This window comes from Dipodomys ordii, unplaced genomic scaffold (genome assembly GCF_000151885.1).
Source record: "Dipodomys ordii isolate 6190 unplaced genomic scaffold, Dord_2.0 Scaffold133, whole genome shotgun sequence".
Lineage (NCBI taxonomy): Eukaryota > Metazoa > Chordata > Mammalia > Rodentia > Heteromyidae > Dipodomys > Dipodomys ordii.
In genome coordinates, this window is record NW_012267349.1 from 5,077,934 (window position 1) to 5,093,251 (window position 15,318).

The window sequence follows — 15,318 nt, forward strand, 5'->3', positions numbered from 1 at the left end:
CTACTTCTAAAAGAGCAAGGAGTAAGTCTTAACTGAATGTACTCCTTTGATTTCTTATTCTGTCAGATCCTGGGGACAGTGTCTCGAGTTGTTGGAGTTCAGGACATTCAGTTTTCATGGCCTCCGGATGATTTGTGACTAAACATAAATGGAGCTTTTGAAAAAAACATAAAATCAAAAAGGATGAGCAAAGACTATGAAAAGACCCACATTTTAAAAAAGGAGCATAGAGGCCTTTACTGGAGTGCATTTGTATTCTCTGCCTCTTGCTGGGTTGGTATTTTCTCTGAAGTGGTAAACAATAGTAATAATGATAAATGTCTTACATTTCTTTAGAGATTTTTGTCGATTGCCAGTGAATAAAAGGTGGAAGTTTTTGGTTAATGAGCTTCCAACAGTGTTTTTTGTTACTTTATATTAAACCATAGTAATTAAACTTTCCTTTTCATATTTCTTCATAATGACTTCCAAGATTCCTCCATTGCTGGTTTTTATAGGGTCATGATAAATTAATTGGAAAAGCATTTCATACAGTGTGGCCTATTCCTTTCAAGCAAGCAAATAAATTACTGTGATTTGCCCAAATTTTAAAGTTGGCTTTAAAATGTTATTTTTTGAACTTTGGTTGTTGGAAATTAGACTGTGGAAATCCTAACTCTCTAATATTGGGAATTTTGATGAAACAAGTGGACTTATCATAAATAAAAGGTGAATTGCATGTGTGCTTGTTTGTATATATGCTTGTATGTGTGTGTACTTGTGTGTGTGTGTGTGTATGTGTGTGTGCATGTTTTCTGACTCTACAAGAGTCAAATACAACATATAGATTGACATAAGAAGAAGGGGAACATTTAGCAAACACTTATCATATACCAGAGTTAAGGCTGGTGTTTTTATCCCCATCATTAAAAATGGGAAAATAAAACTTACAATGAGGTCAAATGACTAATGAGTGTCAAGGCTCATCATATTCAAGTCAGTTGTTTTGGTACTACAACATGTTCATCATCTAAGCTACCCTATTTACTTTTGCCTGTTTTAGGAAAGTTGGAGTTAGCTGTTGTATCTGGCTCCTTACTTGCCAGGAAACTGATAGAGAATTCTTAGTAAAAGAGGATTTGAAATGAGAGCTTGTTAATCGTTCATCCCCCATTTTTTAAATTGTATGTTATCCTAGAATACAGTGTGGTATTGAGTTTGGGACATGAGAGAAGCTCTCTCAGTTGGTTTCCATAGCGAGGAATTAGATGCATGGTTTGTATGTTCATTTGGCATGAGAAAGATCTGAACTCTTCACTCCAAACTTTTGCCTACTGACAAAATTTTATGTCTGGATAACCATGTGGGAAGGCAGTAGTGAGAATGAGAGAAAAATCTATGTCACAATCAGCCTCAAAGAATGCCTAATTTGTTATTATGTGAGGCTAATTATTCTCAGTTTTCAAGACTTTTAGAATAATAATATCGGTTTGGTCACTATTAATTTTTCTAGACATCTGCTTCCTTACTTTGGCATCTGTTGCTTAATTTCAATTTCACTCTAGTTTCCATAAGGCCAAGGTCCTTGTGACATATGTTATCTTTTATTGGTTTTAGGTTCTTATTTTAAGCAATTACAACATGGAGGATTTTTTTCTTCAAATCTGAAGTATGAAGGCATATGTGAGAATTTTCTTTATTCTTGCAGAAGTTAATGAGTCTGTTGGTGTTTATATGAATCTTATAGGGTTATAGGAATGCTGTGGGTTTAAAAATTCTGTAATAATTCCAACTAAGAGAAATTATGTGCAACAGTTCTTCAGGTATGAAGTGTTATGACAGTTCTTTCATTTCCTGTAAGTTATGTACAAATTCCATCTTGTTTGGTTCATGTGTGTATATTAGAGCATTTCCATCTTGTTTTGTGTGTGTGTGTGTATATGTGTGTCTATTAGAGCATTTCTAATAAACTTGACAGATCCATTCCTAAGTCAGTTTATAAACGCCAATGGCTGCATATGGCTATAAAACATATGCATCAACTAAATATAGTACCATATAGCAGTGCTTACTAATTTTTAATGTATAATATTTGTACTCATATTAAGAGGTTAATGGTGAGAAAAAAGTCCCTACACCAAGCAGATTGAGATGTTGGAGATTATCTGTGCTATTTTATATAATATTTGCAACTCCACACATCCATACACTGTCCTATTAGTTACAAAAGAAGGGCACAGCCTTGTACAGTCCATAAAGTGGAACCCAATGGAAATTCCAGCAGCCACAACTTTCATTCATTGGATTTCCAGCTCTTTCTTCATTCTTTTCCAGCTTCACAGTTGGAACATATTTGCACATATCCTTGTTACCTTCTCTGTTTGGCCAGTCTGTGCTATCTGATGCCATAATAGACTGCTTTGATTTTATTTAGAAAGTAAAAGGGATTTCAAAATTCTATCCCAGGGGCTAGCAAGTTGGCTCAGTGGCAGAGTGCATGTCTTGCATGCTTGGGGCCCTGGGTTCAATTCCTCACCACAACACAAGCAGAAAAAAGCTGGAAGTGAGCTCAAGTGGTAGGGTGCTAGCCTTGAGCTGAAGAGTTGAGGGACAGCGCCCATCCCAGAGCTTAGCCCCCATGACCGACCAAAAAAAAAATTCTAGCCCATAGACTTCTTTATCCACAGGTAAAAATGTGGGCCTAGAAGGAGATTTTCATGCATACTTATGTCACATGTTTTCTTTATAATTGCATATTTTTCTTATTTTTGTCTTTTAAATAAATTCAATGACACAGGTATTCCTGGAGAACATCAGAATGGTCAGAATGCCAAGTCTCTCTCCTCCTCAAGCAGCAAGACCCTCATTGGCATGAAACAGGACCGGTGTGTGGCGGTGGGATCCAAACCCGGGAAGTGTACTGTGCAGAGAGTCTCCCAACAACCACCACACAAAGGACCAAGGAAGGTAATGCAGCTGGTTCTGAAACAGATGGGGCTGGTGGTTGGAAGAGAAATCAACTCCAACACTGCCTTTTAATATTTTTTAATGTGACAGACTACTAACATTTATTGTTTATTAATAATTATAATAACATGCAACATATAAGATCATAAATATAATAAATAATTTATTCTTAATATTTAACATGTGTTTCATTGAATATTATACTATTTTTCTAACTTGCAGAAATTTGATATAGTAAAAAATAGTGGTACTAATATAAACAGTTGTCACTAAGGATCATTATTAAAGTTAATGAGGAAATACACCTAAGGTATGAATGAATGGTCTATACGAAGGTACAGATATGCTGGAGTAAGAGTATTATATATAAAATATAATATTGTATGTTATATTATATATACATATACATGTATATATGCTGGAGTAAATTAATATTATAGTATGCGTTTTTCTCCTCAAGGCATTTTGAAAAGGTAAATTTTTGCCAATATGTCCCTGTCAAATTTAGGAAGTGTGCAGGAAGAGGAAAGGCAGTAGCCCTCTGCAGTAATATTCTATTAGGTGAATACCATGTCAGCTATTAGACCATTTGGTGTAAAGTTTGAAATAGTGAACACAGACTAAGGAACAGAGGCATGTAGGCAAATTGATTGTAAAGTTAAGAGTATACAAGAGTGCTTGTATTCTAGAAGTGTGCATGGCCTATACCCATTTTGGAAACATAAATAATGTCATTTGAATGTGTGGTGTAACTTCGCTTGCCATGTATGAGTCCACACTTCTATGGCCTTTGGGTAGGATGGCAAGATGCAAGTTTTTTGCTAAGGTAATGCTTCCTTTCAGTCCACTAAATCTTCCTATGCTAGGTATCTTTATTTATGACATGGTCTCTCAGTTCCACTATGACCGTACCCTAGGACTATCATAATTTCATTTATGGAACAAAATAACATGAAAACTTTCTGTTTTGGAACTAAAGGAGAGTAGTTACTCCTTTGAATTTGGGAGCACTCTGTTTAGATGAAAAGCTCCAGGTTATTCTCTTAAACTTTAGCGATAGTTTTCTATGCCAACTCCATTTTTCTTACTTTTTACTACCGACTGTAGTTTTAGGATCTCCAAGGATCAACATACAAATAAAATTTTATAGAATTGCCATATTATGACGTTTCTATTTTCAGCTTCAACCTAGTATCTTCCATTTTGGGATTTTTCACCTTATTAAAGTTTCTTTAATAAAAGTAGCATCTCTTATGTATCACCTAGTACCAAAGTTTCTTCAACCTCACTATTTCCAGCATACTTAATGGAAGTTTGCAATTTAGAAGAAAATTGTAATATGGAGTTTTAAAATCGAGAATTAGATGTTACATGGTGGGAGGGGAAATAAAAAGGTGTTTTGATGACAGATTTAGCAGCCTCTCTGCCTCAAGCATCTAAAAAAAGAAAACACTTTGGGCCAATTCATCCTTGCGTTCACATGGAAGAAAAAAGTACCTAAAAAGCCCCCAGTCTATTTCCTAGTTCTGAGGATAGGGAAGTCTATATGTGGCACCAAGGTGTAAACATAGTGATATGCTCATAGACAGAGTGCTCATAGACAGAGTTGAATACAGCAGGCAAAATTGCTGTGTTGTATAGCACATCCACATTAAAGCCATGGTATGGCTACCATTTACCTTTGTATTTGTTATCAAAGGTTTTGTTTGCTTTTTAGTACAGATGAACCAGCAGGATTATTCACCAACTCCTTTCTTTTTATGGAAATATTTGCATTCTTAGTTTTTTTAAATAGGTATTCCTTGGACAACCTGGCAGTATATATAAAATTTTCTTTTTGGTCCAAGTAAAACCCAAGAGAAAAATTGAGTTCCTACTATAAGTGACTAGGGATGGTTCACCAAATTAAGTAGGCAAAACTAAATATTACAAAAAGCCAAGTTATTGGTATTTCTTAAATTTCAGTGTTTTAAAAACTGTCTTCATCATTAAAAAATTACTATTTAAGATTTTTGTGAAAAGGTCATTTAGTTGCATTGATTTTAGGAACTCTCTTCCCAGTTATAAATGATCTCACCACAAGGTTAGTTTCTCTCATTCCCTGGAGTGCCATAGTTGACTTTCCCTCCCATAAAATCCCACTATCTACTGTGAGCTAGTTATGGTACATTCCAAGAACCCAGTCTTAGAGTAAATTACCGTCTTAGTTCCATTTTCATGAATATATCATGAAATATCATGTACAGAATGAAGCTCTAAAGTTACTAGATGCCATAATATTTTTCTTTTTTCCCCTTGCTGAATTTTTAATATATTTTTATTGTAAAAATACTATACAGAGGTTACAGTTACATAGTAAGGTAATGAGTACATATCCTACGGAGCATTGTTTCTTCCTCCTTTGTTTTTCCCCTACCATTCCTCCTCTCCCCACATCCCAACTCATCCCTGCCCACCTGCCCCAGGAGTTGTAGAGTTTGTTTTCAACATAGTGTCGCGTACATCTCATTGTTACTATGGGTCTACGTATATCCTTATTTCAGCATTTTGTTATTTCCCTTCCCCTCCTCAAATTAGAAAAATGTATATACAAGATTCAGTGAGCCGGAATCAAATACAGTGAAAACAGGGTAGTTATACCATGGGGGAAGAACATACAAAAGAAACAAAAAATCACATCGTACATTATAAATATATTAAAAACAACAGCAAGAAAGGTAAAACCTCTTGTGTCTCTATCATGGTGTTCATTTTGCTTAGCATCATCTTATATGGTCATATTTACATAGCTTTTGACCTTTTCTGCTTGCCTAGATGTATACTAGTTATTGCAAATAAGGGAAACCATGGGACCTATGATTCTTTGGGCGTGGGTAACTTCCCTTAATATGATTTTTTCCAAGTCTTTCCATTTCTGAACAAATGGGGCAGTGTCATTCTTTCTGATGGGTGCATAGAATTCATCTATCTATCTATCTATTTATCTATTTATCTATCTACTATCTATCTGTCTGTCTGTCTGTCTGTCTGTCTGTCTGTCTGTCTGTCTGTCTGTCTGTCTATCTATCTATCTATCTCACATTTTCTTGATCCATTCATCTACTGAGGGGCATCTGGGTTGGTTCCATATCTTAGCTATGGTAAATAATGCTGCAATAAACATAGTTGTGCTGGTAGCTTTAGTGTGGTCTTGTTTGTAAACATCTGGGTAAATGCCCAAAAGTGGGATTGCTAGGTCATAGGGGAGCTCTATGTGGAGTCTTTTGAGGAACCTCCATAGTGCTTTCCAAAGTGGTTGAACAAACTTGTGTTCCCACCACCAATGCAGTAGGGTTCCCTTTTAGCCATATCCCCTCAGCATCTGTTGTTACTAGATTTCTTGATTTTAGTCATTCTAACTGGTGTAGGGTGGGATCTCAATGTTGTCTTGATTTGCATTTCTTTTTTGTTGTTGTTGTTGGTCATGGGAGTTGAACTCTGGGCTTGGGAGCTATCCCTCAGCTCTTCAGCGCAAGGTGCGCTCTCTATTGCTTGAACCACCGTGCCACTTCCAGTTTTCTGGTGTTTTATTGGAGATTAAAGTCTCATGGTTTTTTCTGCCCGGGCTGGCTTTGAACTGTGATCCTCATTACTCAGCCTCTTGAGTAGCTAGGATTACAGGCCTAAGCCACTGGTGCCCGGCTTGATTTGCATTTCTTTTATGGCTAGAGAAGTTGAGCATTTCTTCATGTGTCTATCCCTTGTGGAATTTTAAAAATTTTTATTTTATTGTAAAGATGCTGTTACAATTACATGAGTAAGGTAATGAGTCAATGCCTTATTTTTAAAAATGCCAATTGTTTCCCAAGGCCTCCAAATAGTTGGCATTGGCTAAATACTAAAGGTGATTGTTGACATTGATGTGGCCCATTGAGGACTTATTTTGGGGTTGTCCCATTGTCTATTTGATGGTATTCATGGCACTTTCCAGAGCAATATAATGGGTTATTTACTGAAATTGTTTCACTGTTCAGATGGTGATTTACATGCAGCCTTAATACTGCTTTGACAATCTAAAGCAGAAGTATTACCAGTGATATTAGGCAAGACAGTAGAATTAGGAATGAAATACAGAGTTTTTAAGCACTTCTTTTGCCAGTTTGTGTTTTAGAGAGGATGGTATTTCCATTTTATAATTCAAAAGTATCTGTAATGCTTACCTGAAAATCTCAAAGATTGGATTTAGTAAGACCACTTTTTCCTTGCCATTTTCTTAAATGGAATTAAAGCTACTCAGCTTGTATTTGAGGATAATTTATCAGAAGATAAGATGAAAAAATACTATATTTTCATAATCTAATGAAGATCAGAGCAAATGTATTCCACTTATGACAATATAACCTACAGACTGGTATATCAAAAATATAAAGTAGGGCTGGGAAGGTGGCTTAGTGGTAGAGTGCTTGCCTAAAAATCCAAAAAACAAAAAACAAAAATAAAAAGTAAAATGTCTTAGAAATAGAGCTCATTCATACGATGAATTGCAAAACAAACAATATTTACAAATTAGGAAGTGGTGTTGATGTGGTTGTAGCTGAGCAGATTCTGTTTGGATGTTTTTTAATGTCATGCATGTACATTTGAGATTCATTATTTGATACTAAATGAAGATAGCTATATTAGGAATGAGACCTAGCTGTGAGTTATCAAATCTCTTCTGTGCTAGTAAGATTGTCTTTATCAGGCTGGGCCCCAAATTGAGAGAATATAAGAAGAACTCATGAGCAGATAAAGAATATGTTGTAGAATGTTAGACAGTGTTTGAAGACTTACAAAATTTGAGATTCTGGGTTTTAATGCTTACTCAGCAGGAATTTTGATAATATGAACTGTATGATAAAATATGATAACATGAAATAGTTGATTTTAAAATCTGTATGGATTTAGGGAGATTAAGTAGGTGATAATGATTTTTTTCAAATGTAATGGTTTGAGTTATGTACTAGGTTATAAAAGCACTTCTCTTAACAATTTCTTTTCTTTCAGAAAAGCAATGAAAAAATTATGGTATATGTTTTAAGTGCTGTGATCTTCACACATTATCATATTGTTAAAACAAATTATTAATGCATGAGTATTTTCTTCACATATGAGGTAAGTCTTGTAGGATGTTTGGAAAATCAGTAGGAAAGACTATTCTAAGTGATGATGGGGAGAACATGTATATAGCAATGGAGATGTTTGTGTTCAATGGTGGCCTATGAACTGATGTGAAGATGACTGAGAAGAAGGAAATTTCAAAGACACTGCAACACTAGGCCTTTGTGCTATCCTGGAGTTCATACTTGATTTTTGAAAGTGTGAACATTTACTATAGACTTTTTCCCTACTGCAGACTAAGAAGAAATCTAGTATACTTAGCAATATATAAGTATATTAAAACTTCAGTCAGCAAAGGAAATTCTCGTGAGTGGTCAGGTTCTATTTGTAAATATACCTGATTATACAGGAAAGTGTTAAGATGTGAAAGAAAGTAATCTACAGGCTGAACATAGGAACAGATCTGTGAAGGGTCAATTGGAAATGATATTTAAGGGGACTGAAATGTTGTTTGCTTGCCTTCAGAAATTGATTTTAGAGTCAATAAGCTCATATGTGTGTAAGAATAAGATATCAGGAAAGTAGTATGCTAAGAACTTCACTTAGCAGCAACCTGAGTGGAGGAATGAGACTTTATATGGGGCAGAAAGACGTTTAAAAAATTTTTACTAAAAGAAGCAGATATAGGTGAATAAAATTGTTTGGTAATAATTTATGTGTATAATGAATATATTAAGATATACATATTTTACATGGTACATAATTTTATTATTTAGATGATTACGTATGATCTAGTGTATTATATATTATTATACCTATTAATAAAAACACAGATTGATATGTATACATATAGTTAAAATATTTTAATATAAAATGTAAAAGCTGAGTGAAGTTTTACAAAGGAGTAAAGGAACATTAAATCCTCAAAGGCAATAGGGTACTGGGAGTCTAAATTGAGGTTGGTTTCTTTCCGTTCTCTTTGATTGCTTTTATTTCTACAGCTAGTGATTTTTTTAATCAAGTGTAACAAACTTATCCTAGTGTGATAATGGAAATGTTTATTGAATTGTTGTGTTCAGCAAAGATATTAAAGAGTTCCTACTTTAAAGTATTCATTAAATTATTATGCACTTCATGACATTTAAAATATCCTAATTTATTTAGCTCAAGGTATAATTTACATTGTATAAATGAGAGCCAGAGAGATTGTTCTGGACAAATAAGACAATAAATATTTTGTCACAATGCCTTAGATGGAGTAGAAGTTGCTTCTGAAATAAATGATATGGGCTGAGTATCAGTGGCTCACACCTGTAATCCTAGCTACTCAGGAGGCTCATATCTGAAGATCTCAATAGGAAGGAAGGAAGGAAGGAAGGAAGGAAGGAAGGAAGGAAGAAAGGGAGGGAGGGAGGGAGGGAGGGAGGAATGGAGGGAGGGATGAAGGGAGAAGAACACCTGCTTTAATTCAATGTAAACATTATTATTTTTATTAATAAGTTTTTTTGTTGTGAAAATACCATACAGAGGGGTTACAATTACATGAGCAAGGTAATGAGCACATTTCTTATTAAGCATTGTTACCTCCTCCTTTGTTTACCCTTACCATCCCTGCCCTATCACCCCCTCCCCCAAAGTTGTAAAGTTTGTTTTTCGACATAATGTCTTGTACATCTCATTGTTGCAATGGGTCTACCTGTATCCCTATTTAAACAATTTGTTTTTCCCTTCCCCTCCACAAATTATACCAACATCAAATACAGTGAAAACAGGGATTATACTGTGGGGGAGGGACATAAAAAGCAACAAAAAAATCATATTATAAATATGTTAGAAACAATAGCAAGAAAGGAAAACCATCTGAGTCTTTATCTTGGGGCTCATTTTGCCTGACATCAACTAATCTGACTGTTTCTGCTTGTCTCAGACATATACTAGTTATTGCAAATAAGGAAAACCATGGGATCTATGTGGTATATGTACACAATGGAATTCTATGCTTACATCAGAAAGAATGACATTGCCTCATTTGTTAGGAAATGGAAAGACCTGGAAAAAATGATATTAAGTGAAGTAGGCCAATGCAAACATTATTTTGAAGCCAAATATTGTGTCTAGCACCATGCACACCAGCCTTGTGACTAGTCCACACAAACAAGAAATGATAATGAGTAAGAGCTATGGTGGCTGAAGAATTCCATTACAAAATAAAACAACAACAACTTCTAACTAGTTATTGAATATGTTGTTGAAACTAAAGCATGTTGTCTCGATCGAGGAGGAAAATTGTCAAAGACCTAGATCTAAAAATGTGTTTGTTTTCAATGCATTTTCATTGACAGTTTATTTTTGTTTGATTTTTGAAACTCTATAGTACCAAGTCCATAATCTTGCAGCAATGCATTAGCTTCTATCTGTTTGAAATCATTGGCATTATTGCCTTTGTCACTCTGTTCACTGTTTCTAGACCTTACACCTTCTCAATGAAGCATTAACACCAAATTCTCATTGTAAATATTGCATTCCAGTGGACTACAACCAAACTCAGTAAATACATGTTGAAAAGAAGAATGATTTATTGCAATAGATGAGGAAAAAATCTCAACTTGATGGAGGGTAGAAACTAAACAGCAAGGTATCTTTCCTTCATTTTCTTTCTTTTTTTTTTTTCACTTTCCCTTAACTTCAGTTCTTACCTTTTATTTTATATATTGCTTCCTCTTCCATTTCTCTTCACTTCTTCCAACTTATTTCAACTTTTATACTTGAAAACTGTAGTCATTGTGGTAGACTTCACAGCAGTTAGCACATTGCCTGGCAAAAGGTGGATGAGAATTCAGTAGGTATTTTTGATCAACTGCATGTAAACTCCTGCCTACAGTTTAGCCATTTAATTTTGGGCATTTCTTTTTCACTATGGGACAACTTTCTTTTCAACTGTTCATATACACCTGCACTTCATTAATGAACAGCTAAATTTCACTTTTAAGAGTAGCAGATTATGCTTAAAGAAACATGCTGAGACTAGTACATTTGTAGTTGTTAGCAGAGTGTCGTACTCAACTTCATTTTGTCAGCTGAACTGGGTTTTTCTTTAACACCAAGCCAAGAAGTAATGAGGTTTTTCTTGGCAGCAGAATTCCTGCAAAAAGTCATTGCCTTGAAATCTATTTCTCCATTTTTGTTGAATGTGTAGATGCACTGGCAAGGGGAATGTAGAGGAAATATCCACATATTACTCAAAGCTTCCTGGAGGACAGTTGGGCCATTCTTACCAACTCAGTCTATTCAGCATTTTTCCCCATGCTCTAGTTTAAACTTCTCATTAGATTCTATTCTCAAGAGGGAATAGTCATTTAGTTAGATCTGCCAGTGTTTAAGAATAGTTAAATGACTCTTCGTGCCCTCTGGCCATTTTCTCAGGCACAGTGGTAAAGCACTGATTCCTGTGTTCAGAATAGAGCAGAAACCCCAGCTGGGTTTGAGCCAGTTTCTAATTGCAAGATCCTGCGCATCTTAATGTGACTTGTCTGGCTGCAGCTCCTTTTATTCTCTATCATTTTTCTTCTTATTGAATGTATGGCAGACAACAGGATGGTTCAATGTAGGTGTAGATTGTGAATTGACTAACTCAAGCCATTTAATTACTGTTCCATTTAATTACTGAGAACTCTTAATGTTTATATTCTGAGTAATTTTCAAATCTCTGCATTGTATAGCTATTACTGCTTGACGAGTATCAGCCAAGAGCTATAAAAGAGGTGGTAATAAGAATATGAGAAGTTACACAGATCTTTAATTCACTGTAAGCATGTCATGCACCAGACGAACAATAGGAAATGTGCCATAGACCTCTGAGGTGTCTTAAGATCTGATACTCTAAGGCTTTTAGAAATATTTGTGGCTTTGGATGCACTTTATTCAACAATTCCAATTCTGAATATTCTAGAGGCTCAGATATGGACCCAGTTCTATTTGAATCAGCTGTTCTCATTTTAATTCAGTGTTGCCTCCGCTGGTTTCTTCTTTGTCCTACCATTCCTGTCTTGGAGATTATTTTTCTAGTATCTTGCAGTGTTTCAACATTTCTGAAGCAGTTTCTCTCTGCTACCTTTTCATATTTTTACTACCACTGACATCATTGCCGTATTCAGTCTATTACCAAATTCTTCTTTTGTACTGCTAAGTACAATTTGTTTATTCTATTTATTTGCTCCTTTACTTCTAGTACTCTCCTGTGAGCCACAATGACATTTTTACTCTGAAAATATCAGATCTACCTCTTTCTACCTTCACCTCTTTCCAAATAGAGCACATCTTTTCAATGTTCATCACATGGTTCTGCTGACAGTTCTGTCCTTCAGTTACAAGCTCTGTAGCCCAAGACAAGTTAATTAGTCTATTTAACTTTCAGTTTCCTCATCTGTATAATGGATATTGAGATGTTCTCTCGCCCAAAGAATTTGCTGAGAGGATGAACACATGTACATCAACTATAGTTTTTGTTACCAATAACTTAGCTCTTTTCTCTAGTAGTCCTGCCCAAACAGTTCTATAAGAAAGCTTATCTGAAAATACCATTCCCATGAAAAATGACTTCAGTGGTTTCCTCTGTACTCAAATTCTCTGCCACCATTCATTTGACTCCTGCCAACCTTTCCAGCTCAACTTAGTCCATCCTACCTTACAATCATTAAATTTAGTCATGCTGTGTGGTATTGGGCATGTTTAGGTAGCTTTTCTGTGCCTGAGTTTGCATTTTGTGTCTAGAGGCTCACATTAATAATCAAAGCAGCAGAGAACATGAGAATCACAGATGAGATCTGATGTATTTTGACTTTGCCCTGGTACACTTGGTCCCTGGAAGAGGAGGCACTGCATGATGGCTAGTTCTTGGTACATAAAAGCCAGTAGGGGGTTGGTGGATTCCTCAAGAGTACATTCCTTGGTTGGCTGCCACTTTTCCCCAGTAACTGTATTTTAGAAGGGGTGCATGAATCTTTGAGGGGCAGATAACTCTCTTGTGTACGCAGTGATGTCTATTTCATCCATAAATTGGCTTCTGCTTGCTGCAGTAACAAATTACCACAAATTCAGTGCACTAAAACTTTAAAATAATTCTGTAAAACATTATACAATTATTACGTGACGAGAATGGAGGTCAGAAGTCCACACTGCGTATCAGTAGGCTAAAAAATCAAGGTGTTAACAGGGCTACCCCATACTCCCTCTGGAAACCCTAGGGAATAATCTGCTCTTTACCATTCCCTTCCTGGAGAGGATGTTCTTATCTCATAATTTCTTTCTCTCTTTTCAAAGTCAGCAGCATAGTCTCTTCAAAGACCTTTCAAACTCTACTTCTTCTCATCCATAAGAAGCTATGATTACATTAGACCTACCTGGATAATACAGGTCAACCTGGATTCTATCATAAAAATTCTAATCATAAAAGTCAACCTTGAGCTGGGTGCTGGTGGCTCACGCCTGTAATCCTAGCTACTCAGGAGGGTGAGATCTGAGGATCGTGGTTCAAAGCCAGCCGGGCAGGAGAGACCGTGAGACTCCTATCTCCAATAAACCACCAGAAAACCAGAAGTGGTGCTGTAGCTCAAGTGGTAGAGCGCTCGCCTTGAGCTGAAGAGCTGAGGGACAGTGCCCAGGCTCAGAGTTCAAGCCCCACGGCCAACCAAAAAAAAAAAAGTCAACCTTGATTTTATCTCAAAGTTTGATTCACTTGTTATAAATAATGCAACATATTCACAGGTTCCAGGGAAGATGGTATGGACATCTTTAGATGGGTAAAATTCTGCCTTCTAAAAGACCCTTTCCTAACAAAGGAGGGGGCAACAATGCTTGATAAGAAATGTACTCATTACCTTGCCCATGTAATTGTAACCTCTCTGTATGGTATTTTCACACACACACACACACACACACACACACACACACACACACACACACAAATAAAACTCCCTTCCCTTTCCTTCCCTTCCCTTCCCTTTTTTCTCTCTCTCTTTCTTTCTCCCTCCCTCTCTCTCTCCCTTCTTTCTTTCTTCTTTCTTTCTTTTCTTTCTTCCTTCCTTTCTTTCTTTCTTTCTGCCTGGCTGCCTGCCTGCCTGCCTTCCTTCCTTCCTTCCTTCCTTCCTTCCTTCCTCTCTCTCTTTTTTTCTTTCTTTCTCTCTCTCCTTTCTTTCTTTCTTTCTTTCTGTCTTTCTTTCTGTCTTTTCTTCCTTTTCTTCCTTTTTCTCATTTTTACTTTGTGTCAGACCTGGGGCTTGAATTCAGGAGCTGGTTGCTGTCCTTGATTTCTTTTTGCTTAAGGCTATTGTTCTACCTACTTGAACCTCAGCTCTACTTCCAGTCTCCCCCCCCCACCTTTTATTGATAGTTAATTGGAGATAAGAGCCTCATGGGCATTCCTGAGTAGGTTGGTTTCAAGCTTCAATCCTCAAATCTTACCATCCTGAGTAACTAGGATTACAAGTGTGAGCCACTGGCAGCTGGGTACAAACCTCTTCTTTACAAAGCGAAATGAATTAATACTTGGCTTCTCTTAAAGTTAAAAAAAATATAGTCTTTTGGACTACGTGATTTTGTGGTTTAGTATCAGTATACAAAGGTTCAGTTTGCTTAGTAAGACATTAGACCTTGAAGTGAGGACTACAAGCTCCATTATTTCCTACTTTAAGAAGTTGTATGTCCATAGCCTCTAAAAGCCTCCAATTTCTTTACCTCTAAAATGGAAGTAATAGAATTGTCAGGATGACTCATTTAAAAAAAAAAAAAGAAAAATCACCAAGACAGTATCCAACATGTCATTGGTACTCAAAATGCGGCTATTATTATTTATCTAAATTTCTTAGATATTTAAACATGCAGTAAGACATTTCTATAGGCTAAGAACCATGCCAAATATTTGGGATAGAGAATGACTAAATCAACCTTAAATGCCAGAACACCAAAGTAAATTTGATATAAAAACCAAATTCTACCCATATAATCTTATATTCCAGGTGTACAAAAGGATTTTTTTAAATGCAAGATTTTAAAAGCAGTCTAGAAGAGGAAATGGGAATGATAATGGGATTCAACAGGAAGGTTTCTTTCTTTCTTTCTTCCTTTCTTTTTTTTTGTTGGCAGTGGAGCTTAAACTCCAAGCTTGGGGCTCTTCAGCTAAAGGTGAGAGCTCTACCACTTGAGCCACAGTGCCACTTCCGGTTTTCTGAGTGGTTTATTGGAGCTAAAAGTCTCACGGACTTTCCTGACAGGGCTGGCATAGAACTGCTATCTTCA

The 15,318-nt window shown here is 36.1% G+C and overlaps 1 protein-coding gene across 1 annotated transcript in view; it reads left to right on the top strand.

Annotated features, from left to right (window-relative positions):
- Thsd7b (thrombospondin, type I, domain containing 7B) overlaps nucleotides 1–15,318 on the top strand; it is a 793,597-nt gene that overhangs the window by 214,904 nt on the left and 563,375 nt on the right. The window contains exon 4 of the mRNA XM_013030805.1: nucleotides 2,777–2,946. Within this exon, the coding sequence (XP_012886259.1) occupies nucleotides 2,777–2,946 (170 nt within the window). The remainder of the gene's footprint in view (nucleotides 1–2,776; nucleotides 2,947–15,318) is intronic.